Source organism: Schistocerca piceifrons, chromosome 11, assembly GCF_021461385.2.
Source record: "Schistocerca piceifrons isolate TAMUIC-IGC-003096 chromosome 11, iqSchPice1.1, whole genome shotgun sequence".
Classification (NCBI taxonomy): domain Eukaryota; kingdom Metazoa; phylum Arthropoda; class Insecta; order Orthoptera; family Acrididae; genus Schistocerca; species Schistocerca piceifrons.
This window is the reverse complement of record NC_060148.1, coordinates 24,683,108-24,702,174: the sequence shown is the minus strand read 5'-3', so window position 1 is coordinate 24,702,174 and position 19,067 is coordinate 24,683,108. Positions and strand designations below refer to the sequence as shown.

General features: G+C 42.7%; 1 protein-coding gene across 2 annotated transcripts in view; it reads right to left on the bottom strand.

Moving 5' to 3' along the window:
- Window positions 1-19,067, bottom strand: part of LOC124720086 — a 105,913-nt gene that overhangs the window by 53,085 nt on the left and 33,761 nt on the right. Inside the window, exon 5 of one of the 2 annotated variants that reach the window (XM_047245365.1) lies at window positions 5,673-5,816. The exons of the other annotated variant lie outside the window; for it this stretch is intronic. Coding sequence (XP_047101321.1) covers window positions 5,673-5,816 — 144 coding nt within the window. The remainder of the gene's footprint in view (window positions 1-5,672; window positions 5,817-19,067) is intronic. 2 annotated transcript variants of the gene reach the window in all.

Sequence of the window (19,067 nt, the reverse complement as noted above, 5' to 3'; positions counted from 1 at the left end):
AACATTGCGTTTTACTTCATGTACTAAATAATGTTCATCATGAAACTTCCTGGCAGATTAAAACTGTGTGCCCGACCGAGACTCGAACTCGGGACCTTTGCCTTTCGCGGGCAAGTGCTCTACCAACTGAGCTACCGAAGCTGCCAGGAAGTTTCATATCAGCGCACACTCCGCTGCAGAGTGAAAATCTCATTCCGGAAACATCCCCCAGGCTGTGGCTAAGCCATGTCTCCGCAATATCCTTTCTTTCAGGAGTGCTAGTTCTGCAAGGTTCGCAGGAGAGCTTCTGTAAAGTTTGGAAGGTAGGAGACGAGGTACTGGCAGAAGTAAAGCTGTGAGTACCGGGCGTGAGTCCTGCTTCGGTAGCTCAGTTGGTAGAGCACTTGCCCGCGAAAGGCAAAGGTCCCGAGTTCGAGTCTCGGTTCGGCACACAGTTTTAATGTGCCAGGAAGTTTCATATCAGCGCACACTCCGCTGCAGAGTGAAAATCTCATTCTGGAATGTTCATCATAATATTCATCTGTCTACATTTTGAATGTTAAGTAGCCTATTTGTATTTGCGGTGATTTTTGTACTTATGTTATAAGCCAGTTTCAATGTCTTACTTCTGATGAAGGCACTCATAGTAGTGCCGAAACCAGGTCAAAAGATGTAATTTTTGTGACCGAGGGCTGTTATTGCTTTAATTGCACTTTAAGGTATTGAGTCCCTACAGGGTTCTCGCTCTAAGGTATCTCAGTCTACTTGAAGTCATAAATGAGGCCCAGAAACCCATCTGAGTCTCTAAAATGTAGGATGGTGTTCCTCATATGCATGGCAGCTAAAATTAAAAATATAACAAGACTGATTAAAATGAAAACACACACACTTCTTATCTGCAGAAAACTGTACACCCATCTTGGCAGCTCCCTGTAACCTCTGCACTTTAAGTTGCAACACTGGAGGAGTAACAGAAAACAGCAAAAAAGTCCACAAATAAGGAACACTGTACAGGACTCCTTACTGTATACGTACTACTGTTTATGGCTATGGCAAAGAGGGTAACATTTGAAACACTGCCCTGAGGGACACCATTCTCCTGTTCACAACGAGCTGCAGAGTCACCAACTAGGGTCCTAAAAAACCATTGAAACAGGGAAGATCCTATGAAGATGGGGAGGTGACCATGAAATCCCCAAGGATGCAGTTGTGCAATAATACAGTTTCTCAAAGTAGTATCAAAGCCTTTCTAATATCGAAGAATATACCCACACAGTGATGGTATGTAGGAAAGACTGCTGAACAGCCGCCTCTAGCACGGTCAGGTTGTCGATGGAGGGCCGAAATCTCCCCAATCCACAATTAGAGTGGCTAAGGCGTTGCCTGGTCTCTAACAGCCAGGCTAGACGACAGTTAACCATTCACTCCAGTCTTTCCTACACAGCTCGTTAAGGTGACATTCCTGTAACTACTGGAAGATGTGTACTCCTTTCCTGGTTTTAGGAGAAGTATCAGAATTGTCTCCCTCCATGAATTGCCTGTCTGCCAGATAAGATTAAAACATTTTAGGAGGATTTCCTTTCACAATATTGGCAAATGTCGAAGCATGCGGTAACAGAGTTGGTCGTGACCATATGTAGAGTCACGAGTATCAGACAGAGACGTTTCGAGCTCCCACACAGAGAGTTATAGGCCTCAAAACTGTTGGATCTGAAGTCCAACTTGCCCCTCTCTACAGCTGCACGGTAGCGAAAAAATGCTGGATCCTGACTTGCATCGGCTGTAGTTTTTGCAAAATGGTCAGCCAGCATCTGAACGATGGCTCTGGGTGCCATTTGGAGACACCCCTTTTTCAGTACCGCTGCTATCAATAATCGACTATGTTTATTGGAAATCCTCCAGATGGCTTCCTGCACTTTTGTAGAACAAGTGGAATGGTTGATGGAGTCCAGGAATGTTTCCCACGACCTTTTTTCGCTCTCCATAATGACGAGTCAAGCCTCGGCCGGCACTCAACTCGAAAGGCTGTGAGGTTGTCTGCTGTCGAGAGGCATTTAAACTGTTTAAGGGCCGCATGCCTCTCCCAGGCGGCTGAACGGCACTTATCTGTTCACCAAGGTGCAAGTCACCCCCTAAGATGACCTAAAGACTGTGGTATGGATAGGTCAGTGGCATGACGGATCACACGTATGATGTGATCCACCTATTCCAGGATGCTGTCACGGTGTTCAAACACAGCCAACTGGCTGAACAGCACCCCGTTAGTCCTGCTGATCATCCATTTTGATGGCTTCTGTTCCAGCAATCCTCCATCCGGTACGTGGATCCACTGTGGGAAGTGGTCACTGGAATGAAAGTAATCAGTTGCTTCTCACTGTGCTTAGTGTGCGCGGCCTGGAGAGCAAGACAGTTCGATGCCTGAAGATGACCCAGGAGTAGCTGAGAAATGCACGGGACATGTTGACAGTGCACAGCTCCTGAGACATCATGATGATCTCCAACACTTGACCCCTGGGGCAAGTCAAGTGCAAGTCCCATAATACATTGCAGGCATTGAAATCAACCAGTAGGAGCAATGGGTGGGAAAGTTGTTCAATTAGGCTTGCGAGAGCCTCAGAGTCCATTGTTTCCTGTGAAGGCAAGTGCATAGAGCAGATAGTGATCATCGGACTTGCATGAACTGCAATGGCCACTGCTTCTAGATCAGTAACTAAGGGGAGAGCAGAGGAGTGGTGTGTGTTATTGACAAACACAGCAACATCTCCCTCAGCTCATTCCCCAATCAGGTCATTCTCACGGTGGAGGGTATAGCACGATAGCACAGGGGCATCATTAGCTTTGAAATGTGTTTCCTGTAAACACAAGCACAGGGGCTGTGCTTGCACCAAGAGTTTCAGTTCCTCCACAAGAGTCCTGAACCCGTTCATGTTCCGCTGTAGTATGGGAGCCATTTATCATGGTGTTTGGACTTTCACCCTGTCTTTCCGCCTTTCCACTGGGGTGGGGAGCCGACAATGATTGGAGTTTCAGCTTTGGGGAAAGATGGTTGCCTCGGGCAGACTTCGCAGTCCGTAGGCTCTGAAGCAGAAGCAGCAGAGCCATCAAGTTGAATTACATTGTCTCGGTCTGACAGTCTATCACCTGCTTTTGACTGCGGTTCGAGTCCGTTTGCTTTCTTGACCTGGAAGGGCTTTCTGGGGACTACAACAGTGGCAGAGGCAGAGCTGGACTTTTACGAGACTCTGCCTTTTGAGGTACCACAAGCTCCGCAGTGGTGGTAACCGTGGCTTCCACTTGCGTTCTCGGAGGGGCTATGAGCTCTGAAACTACTTGACAAGTACAGTGACACATGCAGGTACTAGTGCTGACACTAGCAATCTCCATTTGTGAAGAAGTGTTGGCTGTCAAACTATGCTTTTTAAGGGGAATGCAAAAGATGTGAATGTGGAAGGCTGCTTGGCCTTATAGATGTTCTTGGCTTCTACGTATGGGATGCATTTCAAAATCTTAATCTCCTGTATCTTTCGCTCTTCAAGGGAGACACTGCAATCCCTACTCCAGACAGGGTGATCCCCAGAGCAATTTACACACACTGGAGGGGAGGAGCAGCCAATGCCATCAAGGCATTGGCTACATTTGCCACAGGTGTGTAACCAAAATACTGACATTTAAAACAGTGCACTGGGTTAGGGACATACGGCCGTACGCTTAGATGAAGAAAACCTGCCTTGATATGCTCTGGGAGTTTCATGTAATTGAAGGAGTCAGATTTCACCAGATTCCCATCCACCCTTTTCAGCATATTCAGCAGATTGCTGATCCTTCTTGAGCCCACTCATCTTTCAATTTCTCCTTATGTATGTCTACCAGATCTCTACACAACACAACACGTTTGGTATAGCTCAAGGTATTGCGGAGCTCCATTTCGACGGCATATTCTACAAGGCCTTTATCTTTCCGGAGGCATATTGATTATTGGGAGCTAGCAGTTTCAACCAACAGCATATCATTACACAATCGCTTGACGGATTTCATTGAACCTGTAATGCGCTCCAAACCTCCTTGAGCATAAAAAGGCGAAACTTTTTCCAAACTGCCCTCTTTCTGTTTCACAATTATAAACACATTCTGACCTGCAGCATGCATTCCGTTACTATTCGTGCACAAATTCTGTGTAGCCCCCATGTCTGGAAGAGTGGCTACATGACCCATCTTATTTGATTGGGTGTTAGTACCTACCAGCAGCCCACTCTTGCCATTGGGACAATAAGGAGAAATCTCCAAGGGTTCCATTTTTATCCCATGAGTAGCGGGGGAAATAAGGGTCCACTCAGACTGAGACCCACATGGCTGAGTAAGCATTATACAACTGAGGTGCGGCAGGGTCCCCCCAGGTTGTCCGTTAACGACTGTGACAACTCAACTGCTATTCATCTCATCTGTGCGCAGCACACCTTGAGATTTACAGTTTCTTTCTTTCTTTTAATAGAAGTTTATTCCGTTATCATGACCTGGGTGTTCATGCTACGATTCCCATTCCCTGTCACACACATTGTTCCACTGCCACAGTGATCGGTGAAGCATGCATACAGTTTATGGTGACCAAACAGCGGTGCTTTCCAGTCCCGGGCTCAGGAATCCCAGGAGCAAATGAATGATCAGCTCCTACAGACTGTTTCCTCTGTTGATTGTTCGGAGTTACTACTGTGGTTTTCTTTTTCAATAACTTCCTCTTCTAACTGTGATTCACTTGATCTGATAATTCTTCTGACAATTTCTGTAATATTGTCTCATAGTCTTTAGGACATAAAATTTGAGAGTGCCTGTGAAATGTCTTCTTTTTCCCCCATTTCCATACTTTTATGAGACCAAATGATACAAATGTTTAGAACAGTAAGATATTGTTGCAAGACAATATCAAAGATTTTAAAAAGTAACACAAGTTGCATATGGGAACTTTGATTCAATTCAAATATTCATTACATACTAAAATAATAGAAAGATTGCCTTGGGAAGTGAGAAAAACGTAAGTATAGAAAGTACTTACATTACAAGGTGCATAGCAGCAAACACACTGTAAACACAATATCCACTTTCCAAACAATAGCGACCAAATTGCTTTTAGCGTGAATTGCACAAATGTAGTAAGTGGTGACAGCTGTAATGAATGACAAATATGTATTTGGACATGCCTCCAACTATAACTCTATCTGTGACACTAACAGAAAACTAAATCTTGCGGCTAACTGATGCAGACGTGCCCAAAGGGTTAGTGAAAATTATTTCAACAGTGAAAACGGCTATATCTGATACTCTGAAAGAAACTGAGACAGCAAGGATAAAGTAGAAATGCTCTGAGTACTGCCTTCTAAATACAGTTTGATATGTTTGTAGACATTTATTTACAGGAGCAACTAAAACAATGACATTTCAAAATGTTTGTACGACTTGTTTCCTATTCTCTGTAATCAGTAGTGTCGAGAAATTATCGTACACTTCTGTCGAAAACAGAGACTGTGAATTTTGCTTCAATCATTACTGAAGTCTGCACTCATTGCTCCTCAGAACCTCACTGTCACAGCTCATGCGATCCCATGGCTGGCGTGTAAATAAAAGTGCCCACTCGTGGCAGCCGAGAGTCAATGCAGGCAGAATACAGTGGCAGTAGCCACGGCTGCCTCGCCCCCACTCACCTCAACACAGCACTCCGCATGGCTGCGACAAGGCCAGCCACCTCCACCTGCCTCGAGCGGTCACCACATTCCTCCTCTGCCTCGTCATTGCCGGTGCCCGCCTCCCCGGAGGGATGTCTCGTTTTCGATCCAGACTCCTCAACCCTGAAAACAAATTGCCCTAGCAGATTTTACAAATTTTCAGATACTGAGGAGAAAATATTCTGCATAGTGTACTACAATTTCATAGCCGACCATCGATTATTAAAGCAAAGTTAATCGACCGCTAGTGACACTCGCTGACCCTAGCCTAAACTGATATAACAAAATTCCATTTCTTCACACATAAGATATGTTTACAAAATAGCACTACTTTGATGATTCCAAAGGCGCTATATAATCCTGAATTGTACAGAGGGGTCCAGAAAAATGTAGACACTCTCTGATAGTTAATATCTTTGGAACAAAATGACATAGTGTAGCTATTTTGCATGGTGGCAAAGTATATTATTTTCTCAACAGATTTTGGCAAGTGTTTTCCAGCAGATGATAGTGCAGCACCGAATGAAGTAAAGATCGTCATTCGAGCAATGCAAGGCCGTACTGAAGTGGTAGTGGAAGTATGAAAACATGTTGGAGGTACAACAACACTGGCAGAATGTGCACAGAACCCAGGCACAACATGTGCAACAATTTATCATATTCGGGATAAATGCGAAGCTGATGGTACCGTGCAGGATGTGGGTAAGGAAAGGTCTGGCCGACCAAAAACATCAACAAGTTAAGATTCCAGCACTGCTGTTTGGCAACATTTTAATAAGCCACCTCAAAAATCTGTGAAGCAGGGTGCACATGAAAGCGGGGTAAGCCATTCAAGCGTACAACCATTTCCAACGGCCGCCAAACTGGGAAGTGTACATTCCGAGATCACTGCTTATGAATGACGACGACAGGGATTGAAGGACGGAGTACTGCGAGTGGTTTGAAGGCACGCTTCGTGAGGATGAAAGTTTGCAGGGATGGTTATCTGATCTGATCAGGCGCAATTAAAACTGAACAGTAATGTAAACTGCCACAACTGTGTATACTGGGCTCCTGAAAATCCTCACATTCATGTGGACAAACATGTTAACCTACCGGGAGTTAATGTGAGGTGTGGTCTGTCATTGAATGGCCCACACTTCTTTGATGGTACTGTAACAAATGAGGTGTGTCTTCATATGCTGCAAACACTCACTTTACCTGCCATCAGAGAGGTGTTTGGAAATGAGAGATTTTACCTACAACAAAATGGCACTCTGCCTCACCACCACAGATATGTCAGAGCCTACCTCGATGATGGAGCGGTCAAAAAGGAGCTGTCGAGTACTCACTACCGTCTCCAGATATTACACCTCTTGACTTCTACCTATGACAGACCTCGAAAAATGAAGTTTATCAACAGAAGTCAGCTACACCAAATGAGCTTCTAGAAACCATTGGGTGTACTGTGCAGCTATCACGCCAGCAACACTGACAGCCGTAGTTCGGCAACACTTCAATGGCATTGATATTGTGTGGCTGTTAATTTGGGGTCAGTTTGAACACACGAAATAACCTTTCTCCCATGCAAGAATTGTAATGATATGTAATTCTGTTTCATGAATACTGGCTATCAAAGAGTGTCTACATTTTCCTGGACCCCTCTGTATTTTATGATTCATATATAAAGCCCAAAATTTGATTGCTGAAATCATTTAAATGCAGCTCTTCATTTTTGCTACCACAAATGGAAGATCTATAATAATTAAAGATTGTAATATGACATCAGGTTTCATAGCAACATATTCATTTGGCTAATTCCAAAATTGCATCAAAATTCCTATAGATGCTGAAACCTATCACAATTTATAGTTGACTGGGTTGTCTGTTTGCTGCTTATTCCAGTGACATAATTAGTTTTCATAAAATATTTTTATGATAAATCTGTGATTGAACTTGTCCCAATGCCACTTGTTAGTAAAATTGTGAAAGCTACAGTTTATTCAAAAAGCACCCAGCTCATTAGATAGGCCCAATTTCACTCCTTTTAATAATCAGTTTAGTTTCTGTGAAAATTCATTAACTAATAAATTATTTTTGACTAAAGTTTCCACCCATCTGAAAACACTCCCTCTGTCAGAAAAGCTCCAAGTCAGGTTTCTTAAAAAATAGAAAACCAGGTAATGATCCTAGCTCCAATCAAAGTAGTCCCCTTGGCTATGTACACACAGTTGCCGGTGTTTCTAGAGGTCTTAGAAGCAAACAGGGAAATTTTCAACTTTGATGCTTGTAAACTCATTTATCACAGCCCGTTGCATGTCTGCGATATCTTGATGTAGCTTTCCTTGTAGTCACCATTTCACTCACGGAAACGAGACAAAATTACAAGGAGAGAGGTCAGGAGAATACAACAGTTGTGGGTTGGAAACAACAGAATGTCTGGCCAACTACTTGGTAACAGATAAAGTAGCTACTCGAACTGGTGACACTAATGTGCATTTGTGCAACTTTTTCAGTATCATGATTGGGCTCATCTTAATGTGGCTGTGAGGCACGTTATCATGAGGCTGGAGGAGGCATTGATGGCAGAGGACATGGGTCACAGCGCCAGTTGAGTCCATCATCAGTACATCAGTAGATCGGATTTCACTAGGCATGGCCTGCAGCTCAATAGGTATGGGAAAGGGAGGCTGGCAAAGCTTATAGGTGACAGTGTAGTGTGTGCGGGGGAGGGGGATATCTCATGGAAAAATTCCTGTAGTAGTTGGTGTTATAGCTGCGCCTTTTTTAGATTGAAGTCAGCTGATAGGTATATCTGCTTAAAGGAAGTCCCTCTAAGGGCTCACCTTCAGAGGACGTCATGTTCCTAAGTGGAGAAGGAATTAGTATGTTTCATCAAAATATAAGAGGTATTAGAGATAAAGTTAGTAAACTGCTTATAGACGTTGACTCTGAAATTGTTGGTAAATCGGAGCACCACTTAAATAATTTGATAATTCAGAGGCTTCCTTTACCAGAATACAGATTATCTGGCTGTTTTTCAAGGAGTTCCTTGCGGGGTGGAGGAGTGGCTATGTATGTAACAAACAGTATTCCATTTGAGTCCACAGACATTCCATGACACTGCACTGAAAAGATATTGGAATGTTGTTGCAGCAGCAGTTGAATTTAGTGAAACCAAACTTCTAATTGTTGTTGTTTATAGGTCCCCTAACTCTGACTTCAGAGCATTTCTGCTCAAGCTAGACAGGGTTCTTGGTTCACTTTGTAGGAAGTACCAGAAATTAGTTATATGTGGTGACTTCAATATAAATTTTGTACATGACAGTGCAAGAAAAAGGATGTCAGTAGAACTCCTTAATTCATATGATCTGATGCAGACTGTGTTGTTTTCCAACTATAGGCCAAGGGAACAGTAGCACAGCCATAGACAATATTTTTATTCATTCTTTATTACTAAATGGGCATTCTGTTAGTAAAAGGGTGAATGGCCGTTCAGACCATGATACAAAATTTTAACACTAAAATGCTTTTGTACTCAAACAAATGTCACATATAATTACAAACTATGTAGGAAAGTTAATCCAGCAGCAACAGAAAGGTTCTTTTTTTTTTTTTTAAAAAAAAAAATCCTTGTCAAGGAACAAGAGTGGCAGGATGTTTATAGTGCCAATAATATACATGACAAATATTAATACTTTCCTTAACACATTTCTCATGCTCTTTGAGAGTTGCCGTCCATTAGAACATTCTAAATGGGATATTAGCAGTAAAATGTAGCCTGGGAGGCTGACTAGTGGGATAAGGATATCCTGTAGAAGAAAGCGGGAATTATATCAAAATGTTAGAAATAGTCACAATCAAGCCTATTACAAACAGTATTTTAAAGTGCTTAAAATATTATTTTGACAGCAAAGAGTATTTGGTGTCCAAATAGAATAGCTAATTCATAGGATAAAATTAAAACCACAGGGTCAGTTGTGAAGGAAGTGTGATCAACAGCATAAGGTCGACGATATACAATCAGTTCGTAGTAAAAATATTCTGTTACTGATGAATCAGATATATATTTACAGTATTTAACAATCATTTTGTAAGCATTGTTAGTGAATTAAATAAAGATTTAGTTTCTGAAGGGAATCATGTAACTCTCTTGGAAAATGCCTTTCCGAGACTGACTCAAAAATTAAATCACTGGAGACTAAGGACTCTCATGAATATGATGGAGTGCATAGCAGAATATTAAAGTACATTGCTGCACATGTCAGCCCTGTACTTAGCCATATTTTTAATTTTTCCTTTAGGAAAGATCAGTTTCCTGAATGATTAAAGCATCAGTAGTAAAGCCACTTTATAAAAAGGGAGAAAGGGATCATGTATACAATTTTACACCTATTTCTATGCCATCAGTATTTGCTAACGTTATTGAAAAGGCTGTGTATGTAAGGTTAATTGATCATTTTATATCACATAATTTGCTATCAAATGTACAGTTCCGCTGAGACACCCTGCTAAACTCAAAGGACAGGACAGGTAGTTGGAATTGTGCAAAGGGGCCAAAATGAGTGGCTGTCAATTACACTTCAACACATAGAACTTTATTTATTTGACCAAATATTACAGTACAAATTCTTGAACTTAGTTATCGGCTGGAATACACCACACTATCTTATAACTTAAGGCCACAACAACTTTAATTTTTTTTTTAAAAAGGCTAAAAGCCATTAACTTAAAATTCAGACACCAAAAAGAATATTTAGAAGGCAGAAGGCCTCACATTAAGTAAGTTCTATAATTTGGCTGAAGGCCCAAAAATGTAACACTTGAAAATCAAAGAACTTTAATTTTAAAGCGGGTGAAGGCCAACAACTTAAAACACCACTAAAACAATTCACCTTTAATTGAAACCCATCGGCTATGAGCCATAGAAATACACACAACAGAAAATAAGAAAAGGCAGTGCAGCAAATGGTGCTCAGAAGTTTCAGGCATTGGCCAGCACTTGAAATACTAATTAGGTGAGACAGACAGTCGGCCCAACCATTCTCGATCCGACGACAACCCAACCAACTGACAGTCAACGGACCCACCGACAAGGTAACTTGCGCTCCACTCGACCAGCACACAACCGGGAGTTCAATGCAAACGTAAAAGGCACGGACGCCCACAACCAAGCACACATTAAGCTGTCGAGCTACACACCGTGCCGGACAGCGACAACACGGTGAGGAAAGGACAATGGCTAAATTTGCGTTAACGGCCAGGGCAGGTAACCGGAACGTTAACAGTCACAAGGCAGAAAATTCCGCTGGTGCACTTCAATTGCAAATAACCAAATACAGTTAGACTCCACCGGACGGTGGCTAAACCTTCGCAAACTCTAACACACATGTTGTTGCTCACGGGAATGTCCCAACAGCCAACAATGAGAACCAAATGGCACAATGTGAACAGTCTTGACTTGCTGGTAAATTAAATCCAAATTCAACTTTCGTGTCCAGGGTCGGTGAGCCACGGACCTCGTAGCAATGGGAACGGCCCCACACACTCCGACGTTGCGTAGAGACCGCCAGCGGGCCCGGCCAAACAACACCCCGCAGAGATTTCCTCGCTGCTCCACGCCAACCGACCGACTGTCACACATCAGCACGGGGACAGCACTAAAATAACTGATTAGTTGACATCACAAGCTACACACAGTTTCATGAACACTTACACAAAGGACTAGACAATACTGATGGCAGCGACTGTGCAATAACAAGGACAAATCACGAGCCGGCACACGCAGACAACCCATAAGCATCGCCAGCCGACATACACGTCGTCCAACAAGACGACCAACTGACGACCAATCGAGGTGGTCAGCACTCAAGTGACATGTATCGGCAACTGTCGGGCGAGTCGTGGCTGTCCGGATCTCACTGCAGCCGCATCCCGACTGAATTCCCCCCACGTCCTAAGTCAAACGCTGCAAGGTCAGAACGCACTGCTAGTGCCTCCCAACTCACTGGCAGATCTGAACTAACTCCAAACACACGACAACTGGGAAGTAATAGCAGACAGAAAAGATAATACGCCAGGGCTTATATCGATAAGCGCCGCTGCTGCCGCTCACGGGCAGGCAAGGCGGCAACTCAGTGACACCAGTGATTGACATTAACAGAACGAGGTGGTAGTACAGTAAAAACAGGACGACAAATGAGATATGGCACGAACACGAGCCACACATGGCTCATCCGCATTAGAAGTCATTTAACAACTGAAAATGCTATAGTCTCTTTCCTGTCAGGTACTGGATGGGTTAAACAAAAGGTTTTGAATGCTAGGTATTTTTTTTTTATTTAACTCTGGCGTTTGGTTGTGTTAACCACAAAAAATTGCTCCAGAAGTTGGACCATTACGGAATACGGGGAGTAGCTCACAATTGGTTCACCTCTTACTTTAACAACGGACAGCAAAAGGTCATTATTCACAGTGTTGAGAATGGCCCTGATGTGGGGTCTGAGTGGGATACGACTAAATTGGGGGCGGGGAGGGGGGGGGGGGGTGCCTCAGATATCAGTTTCTTATTTATTTAAATGATATGCCCTATAGTATTACAGGTAATTGCAAAATATTTCTGTTTGATAATGACATTAGCTCGGTAGTAAAGGACATCGTGAGCAACATTGGCTCTGTTTCAAACAGTGCAGTTCAAGACGTAAGTTACTGGCTTGTAGAACATAAAGTAACAATAAATCACAGTAAGACTCAGTTTTTACAGTTTCTAACATGCAATTCAACAAAACCCGACATTTTAATTTCACAGAATGGGCATATGATTAGTGAAACTGAACTGTTCAAATTTCTGGGTGTTCAGATAAATAGTAAACTGTCATGGAAAGACCACGTTCAGGATCTTGTTCGAAGACTTAATGCTGCCATTTTTACGATTCGAACGGTATCTGAAGTGATCATTTGACATGAAAATTAGTCTACTTCGCTTATTTTCATTCGCTTATGTCGTATGGTGTTACATTTTGGGGTAGCTCTTCCCATTCTAAATGGATATTTTTGGCTCAGAAACGGGAAATAAGTGGTGTGAGTTCATGAAACCCTTGTCAACCCCTGTTCACTAGCCTGGGTATTTTGACACTGGCCTCTTAATATAGATATTCTTTACTATCATTTCTTGTTACCAATATTAGCTTATTCCCAAGAAGAAGTAGCTTTTTCCCAGTTAATACTCGGCAGAAATCCAACATTGGGATCGGACTTCCTTAATCCTTTAAATGCTCTAGATGTGTTAACACGTGTGCTTTTGTACCTGTCCCTGTGCGCTCTGAACGTGTTTACGCACGCCACCAATCCTTCTACCTGGTACTCGTTCATCTCTGCCTTCATGAAGCCTTTTGTGCCTCTTGAAAACACGACATCTTGAAAGTGCCTCACCTGCATATGCTCACTTAATCATTGTCCATGTTTCACTACGGGTTTTCCCGAGCTTAACGCAGAACTTAATGTTCACTCTTTGCTCACCATAAGCACCCATCATGTCACAGTAATTGATGTGTCAAGAAACCAAACAATGAGTTGCTAAGCACAGCCGTGCAACCTAGTGAGTTTGCACGGCCGAGGTCATTTCAAGGCTGCAGGTAATATAACATTTGTTCCTTTATAGCATTGCAAACTCCCAAAAAAAACAACCTGTCCTGAAATTTTGCTGACATAAGGAGTACTTTCGTTATTTGAGCCTTCAAGTTCATTTAATTTCATCTGATGCTACGCTTTTGCTGTCCTAATTTTTCTGAACAAGATACCTTTCATTATCTGAATAAGCCACTAATAATGAAATTGAGTAAATTAGAGAAATTACAAACATGAGAATTTAACATGCAACCCAGGAATCCACCACATAAGAACACACAAATAGAAAAGCTTTAAAGTTAAACACACTGACTTCTACCTTTAATACTTTTCTAATAGTCTAAAATAAATTAAAACTACCATTGGGCTCAATTGGTTGACCACATAAGTAAATTTGAATCTTACATAATCATGAAGTGAAATGAAATTACTGATGTTGTTACTTATTCAAATGCCTGTTTTTATACACCCCTTACTGAGTAGTCATTTGGCTGCTAGAATTCAATCTGTTAATACCTGTGTGTCAGTGTCCACTCTTAGGTGTAAAAAATTCATGCTTAGCTGTCACCCGGGTAGTATCTCCACAATGGAACTTAGATTAGCATCTAAGTATAAAAGTTGGCATCTAGTTAGCAGCCAGCATTAAGAAAGAGTGGCTATGAGTCACATGATATAAAGTCAGTATTCTCCAAGCAAAGGAAACGTGAAAATATTGAACAATCATATGATGATCAACTGGTTGCATTCCTTCCCTTCTGCAGTGCTACATTCAGCAAAACAGGCAGAGTCCTGGGAAGATGACCTATCAGATCTATTGTTTGACCTCCTAAGAAGTCTCAGACTCACGATTCCTGGGATTTATAACATCACTTGTAAGTGTGGATAGAATTACATGAATCAGTCCATTTGCACCATTTCCGACTGCCATGCAGAACTTGAATGGCACATTAAAAGTTGAGAACTGGAGAGATCTGCTGTTACTGAACAGAGCCCCACAAACAAACATAAAATATTGTTCAGGCTCCCACATAATTCGATTCTGTAATTAAAGGGGCCATGGAAATAAGAAAGTGTGAGACAACCTCGAATCTTGACAACAGGTGTAATCTTAGTGGTGCACAAAAGCAAGCTCTCGATGCAGAGAAGAGCCAGCAACATGCGTCGCAATTTTTATGCTACGGCAGGAGTGATGGAACCACCACTCTGGACAGTGACAACATCTGCGACAGCACGATGTAATTATCAAGCAATCAGAAGCTGTCTCTCTGCTATGTGTCACCACAGTAGTAGTTTTGACAGTCAGTTACTCCTGACTCAGGCAATGGAGGCAATCCTCAAAAGGGCAAGGTTCTATCCTGAATTTACGAGTTTTCATCCTGAATTGACATGGCAGGTTGAGTATACTTTAGACAATCTGTAGTGTTATATCAAAACAATTTAACCAAAACAAATATTGTGATACTTGTCAGTCAGAGCTAGTTCGTGAAAGTGCCCTGAAAAGCTGCTGTCACTGCCAAAAATTGTGAAGTGTGTATGTGCTAGCTTGTACTTTGTAAAATATAAACTAGCTTAATAACATTATAAGTATAGATGGAGAAGTAGAAACCTCTCTCATTGTGCTGACCTGCAGACAGTACTGTTGGCATATTCCGCATACTTTCGGTCACTTCTGTCCTATGGCATTGCGGCTAACACCAAACAACTATTTATTTTACACAAGTGTGCAGTAAGAATATTCTGCGTATAAGGAAACCAAACACCTTGCCAAAGCCTCTTCGGGGGCCTAAGAACTCCTGCACTTACATGATAATAAATTTTTGTGATTAATAATAAGAGACAACTTGGAACCAACTCAGCAATTCACAACCGCAACACTACAAGTACGAACAATTTTTGTACAGGCCATACCTCATTCTCTAATATTAAGAGTGGAGTTTTATATTCTGGTGCAAAAGTCTGTAACACTCTGCCAGTGGACCCCTAAACACTTAAAAACAAAATAAAAGAATAATGTAGTCATAATATTTGGAATCAAAAATTCAAATTTCTCCAAATTCCATGTTGTATATAAAACAAAAATAAGCTCTGCCAGTATATAGGCAGCTGTTAGTGACTGGTTAGCTATTTGGATTGCACGTCACATCATAGTCAAAACCTCTTGCTACAATCTGGAATAAGGGAGTTTTACAATTATAGTACAATTTCTCAGTGAAAAACACAACACAATGACCAGTTACTAGATTCTAAACTATACATATATTTTTTTGGAAAGCTGGCTTTTTTCCAAATTTTTTTTAAATCTGTATGAAATAATTCAGAAGTAATTTGCATAATTATGAGTGCGAGGAGGTTAGCACTAGTCATAATTTGTTGTCAGTATACTTTTCAGAAGTGGCTATCAGGGGTTATCTTTATTTGTTTCAGATATTTTTTATTCCACGTGGGAAAAATATATCTAAAAACTTACCAAACGAAAGTGTTGGTATGTTGATAGAAACACTAACACACACACACACACACACACACACACACACACACACACACACACACACAAGCAGACATGTGTAAAGGCAAAGAGTGATATATATATCTCTGATAGTGGGCTGGAATCATTTAAAGACCTCCTGGGCAACAGTAACGGAGCTTGCAATTTAGACAACTATTTTCAATGTTGTGGAAAGGTCCACAGTTTTCATGCCAGAAACGAAAGTATTCACAGTACGGGATCCAAGGATGGTTTTCTGCCAACTAGCAGGCTGAATGAGGGGTGAAGAAATATGGGTCCATTCTTACAAAACACATCACCTTGACAATCATCAGCCCTCATAAAGATGAAACATGAGAAACAAATTTTTTGTTGTTAAATGCATCAATTGGTCACAAAAAGATATTAATTGCTCTATTGATGTATATAATCCAGTATAAACTTTACTACCTACTCCTTTCCAAATTTTATTTAAATATGGCATGTCTTTCCATACACCTTTGATCCTTATTTTTCCTTACTGCAGAGTTTATGTATACGAGGCTGAGTACATGCACATTACTTGCCATACAGCTAGTATAAATACACACTGGCTTTGCACTCACACGCACAACAAACACAAACTTAAATAATCTGACTAGTGTTGCTGTATGCCGCATGTGCGTCTGACATATTCTCAGACTTTTGAAGGCTACAGAATGACTATCACTTGCACATACATAATTACTTTCAGTTCTGACATTTGCCTTTAGCCTGTTATTTATTGATTTCTTTATCTGTAGTCAGATACCTCATTCAAGACATAAATTCAGATGTCCCTGGACCAAAAGTTGTTCAATTGTATGAACAGAAAGAACATGGATACTGCACAACTGACTTCATTTGTTGTAATACCTTATACACTCCTGGAAATTGAAATAAGAACACCGTGAATTCATTGTCCCAGGAAGGGGAAACTTTATTGACACATTCCTGGGGTCAGATACATCACATGATCACACTGACAGAACCACAGGCACATAGACACAGGCAACAGAGCATGCACAATGTCGGCACTAGTACAGTGTATATCCACCTTTCACAGCAATGCAGGCTGCTATTCTCCCATGGAGACGATCGTAGAGATGCTGGATGTAGTCCTGTGGAACGGCTTGCCATGCCATTTACACCTGGCTCCTCAGTTGGACCAGCGTTCGTGCTGGACGTGCAGACCGCGTGAGACGACGCTTCATCCAGTCCCAAACATGCTCAATGGGGGACAGATCCGGAGATCTTGCTGGCCAGGGTAGTTGACTTACACCTTCTAGAGCACGTTGGGTGGCACGGGATACATGCAGACGTGCATTGTCCTATTGGAACAGCAAGTTCCCTTGCCGGTCTAGGAATGGTAGAACGATGGGTTCGATGACGGTTTGGATGTACCGTGCACTATTCATTGTCCCCTCGACGATCACCAGTGGTGTACGGCCAGTGTAGGAGATCGCTCCCCACACCATGATGCCGGGTGTTGGCCCTGTGTGCCTCAGTCGTATGCAGTCCTGATTGTGGCGCTCACCTGCACGGCGCCAAACACGCATACGACCATCATTGGCACCAAGGCAGAAGCGACTCTCATCGCTCAAGACGACACGTCTCCATTCGTCCCTCCATTCACGCCTGTCGCGACACCACTGGAGGCGGGCTGCACGATGTTGGGGCGTGAGCGGAAGACGGCCTAACGGTGTGCGGGACCGTAGCCCAGCTTCATGGAGACGGTTGCGAATGGTCCTCGCCGATACCCCAGGAGCAACAGTGTCCCTAATTTGCTGGGAAGTGGCGGTGCGGTCCCCTACAGCACTGCGTAGGATCCTACGGTCTTCGCGTGCATTCGTGCGTCGCTGTGGTCCGGTCCCAGGTCGACGGGCACGTGCACCTTCCGCTGACCACTGGCGACAACATCGATGTACTGTGGAGACCTCACGCCCCACGTGTTGAGCAATACGGCGGTACGTCCACCCGGCCTCCCGCATGCCCACTATACGCCCTCGCTCAAAGTCCGTCAACTGCACATACGGTTCACGTCCACGCTGTCGCGGCATGCTACCAGTGTTGAAGACTGCGATGGAGCTCCGTATGCCACGGCAAACTGGCTGACACTGACGGCGGCGGTGCACAAATGCTGCGCAGCTAGCGCCATTCGATGGCCAACACCGCGGTTCCTGGTGTGTCCGCTGTGCCGTGCGTGTGATCATTGCTTGTACAGCCCTCTCGCAGTGTCTGGAGCAAGTATGGTGGGTCTGACACACCGGTGTCAATGTGTTCTTTTTTCCATTTCCAGGAGTGTATTACTATTCACCAACATCACCATTACTACTACTATTATTATTATCATCATCATTATTATTAAATGATGTGGTATTCGTGTACTGAGCTTATTGGTGTCTGCAACTTCAACAGCCTTGGGCAATATTCTGCCAGCTGGCTCCAATAACGTCAACAGGTCTTTGTCCCATCAGTCTGGCAGTCCTCCTCATGGTCTGTCTCTCGGATTCCATTCCAGCACAGTCCTCATCTATCAGTCATTATTCTTCCGGCAACACGCCAACCCACTGCCATTTCACAGTACCATATTTACTCGAATCTAAGCCACACCTGAAAAATGAGACTCGAAATCAAGGAAAAAAAAAAATTTCCCGAATCTAAGCCGCACCTGAAATTTGAGACTCGAAATTCAAGGGAAGAGAAAAGTTTTAGGCCGCACCTCCACATCGAAACAAAGTTGGTCCACAGTAATATGAGAAACAATTTAGGTCGAATGAATGACGATACAGCTACAGTAGTTTGGTTCGAGTCGTAAGCTTAGCAGTTAAGCTTTACCAGGTAGCCAATATGCGTCATTCGCTCCGTCCGTATTCATACGGGTTCCCTTCCTTTTTCACGTGCTTCGTCTGGTTTGAATTGATTGCTTATTTTTCTTTGATCTGATAAGTGCCGTTCTCTTTGTTATAGGTGTTTACGTCACTCCAAGCTGAAAATGCATTACTGTACTGTGTCATCCATTGTTTGTGTTATTCTGATATTGGGTGTTTACGACCTGTCGCCGCTCGCGGCATAGCTTGCTTTTGTGCACACTACCGCCGTTTACAATTAAAAAAAAAAAAAGAGAGAGGAATTCTCTCATTAGCGAAACAATGGCAAGAGAACGCTATTTGTTGTTACTTACACTGCTGCTTTCTTTGATAATGATCAACAAGAACCAAATAATAGACTGCATATGATAGAAGATTTTCTGAACAAGAGTTTAG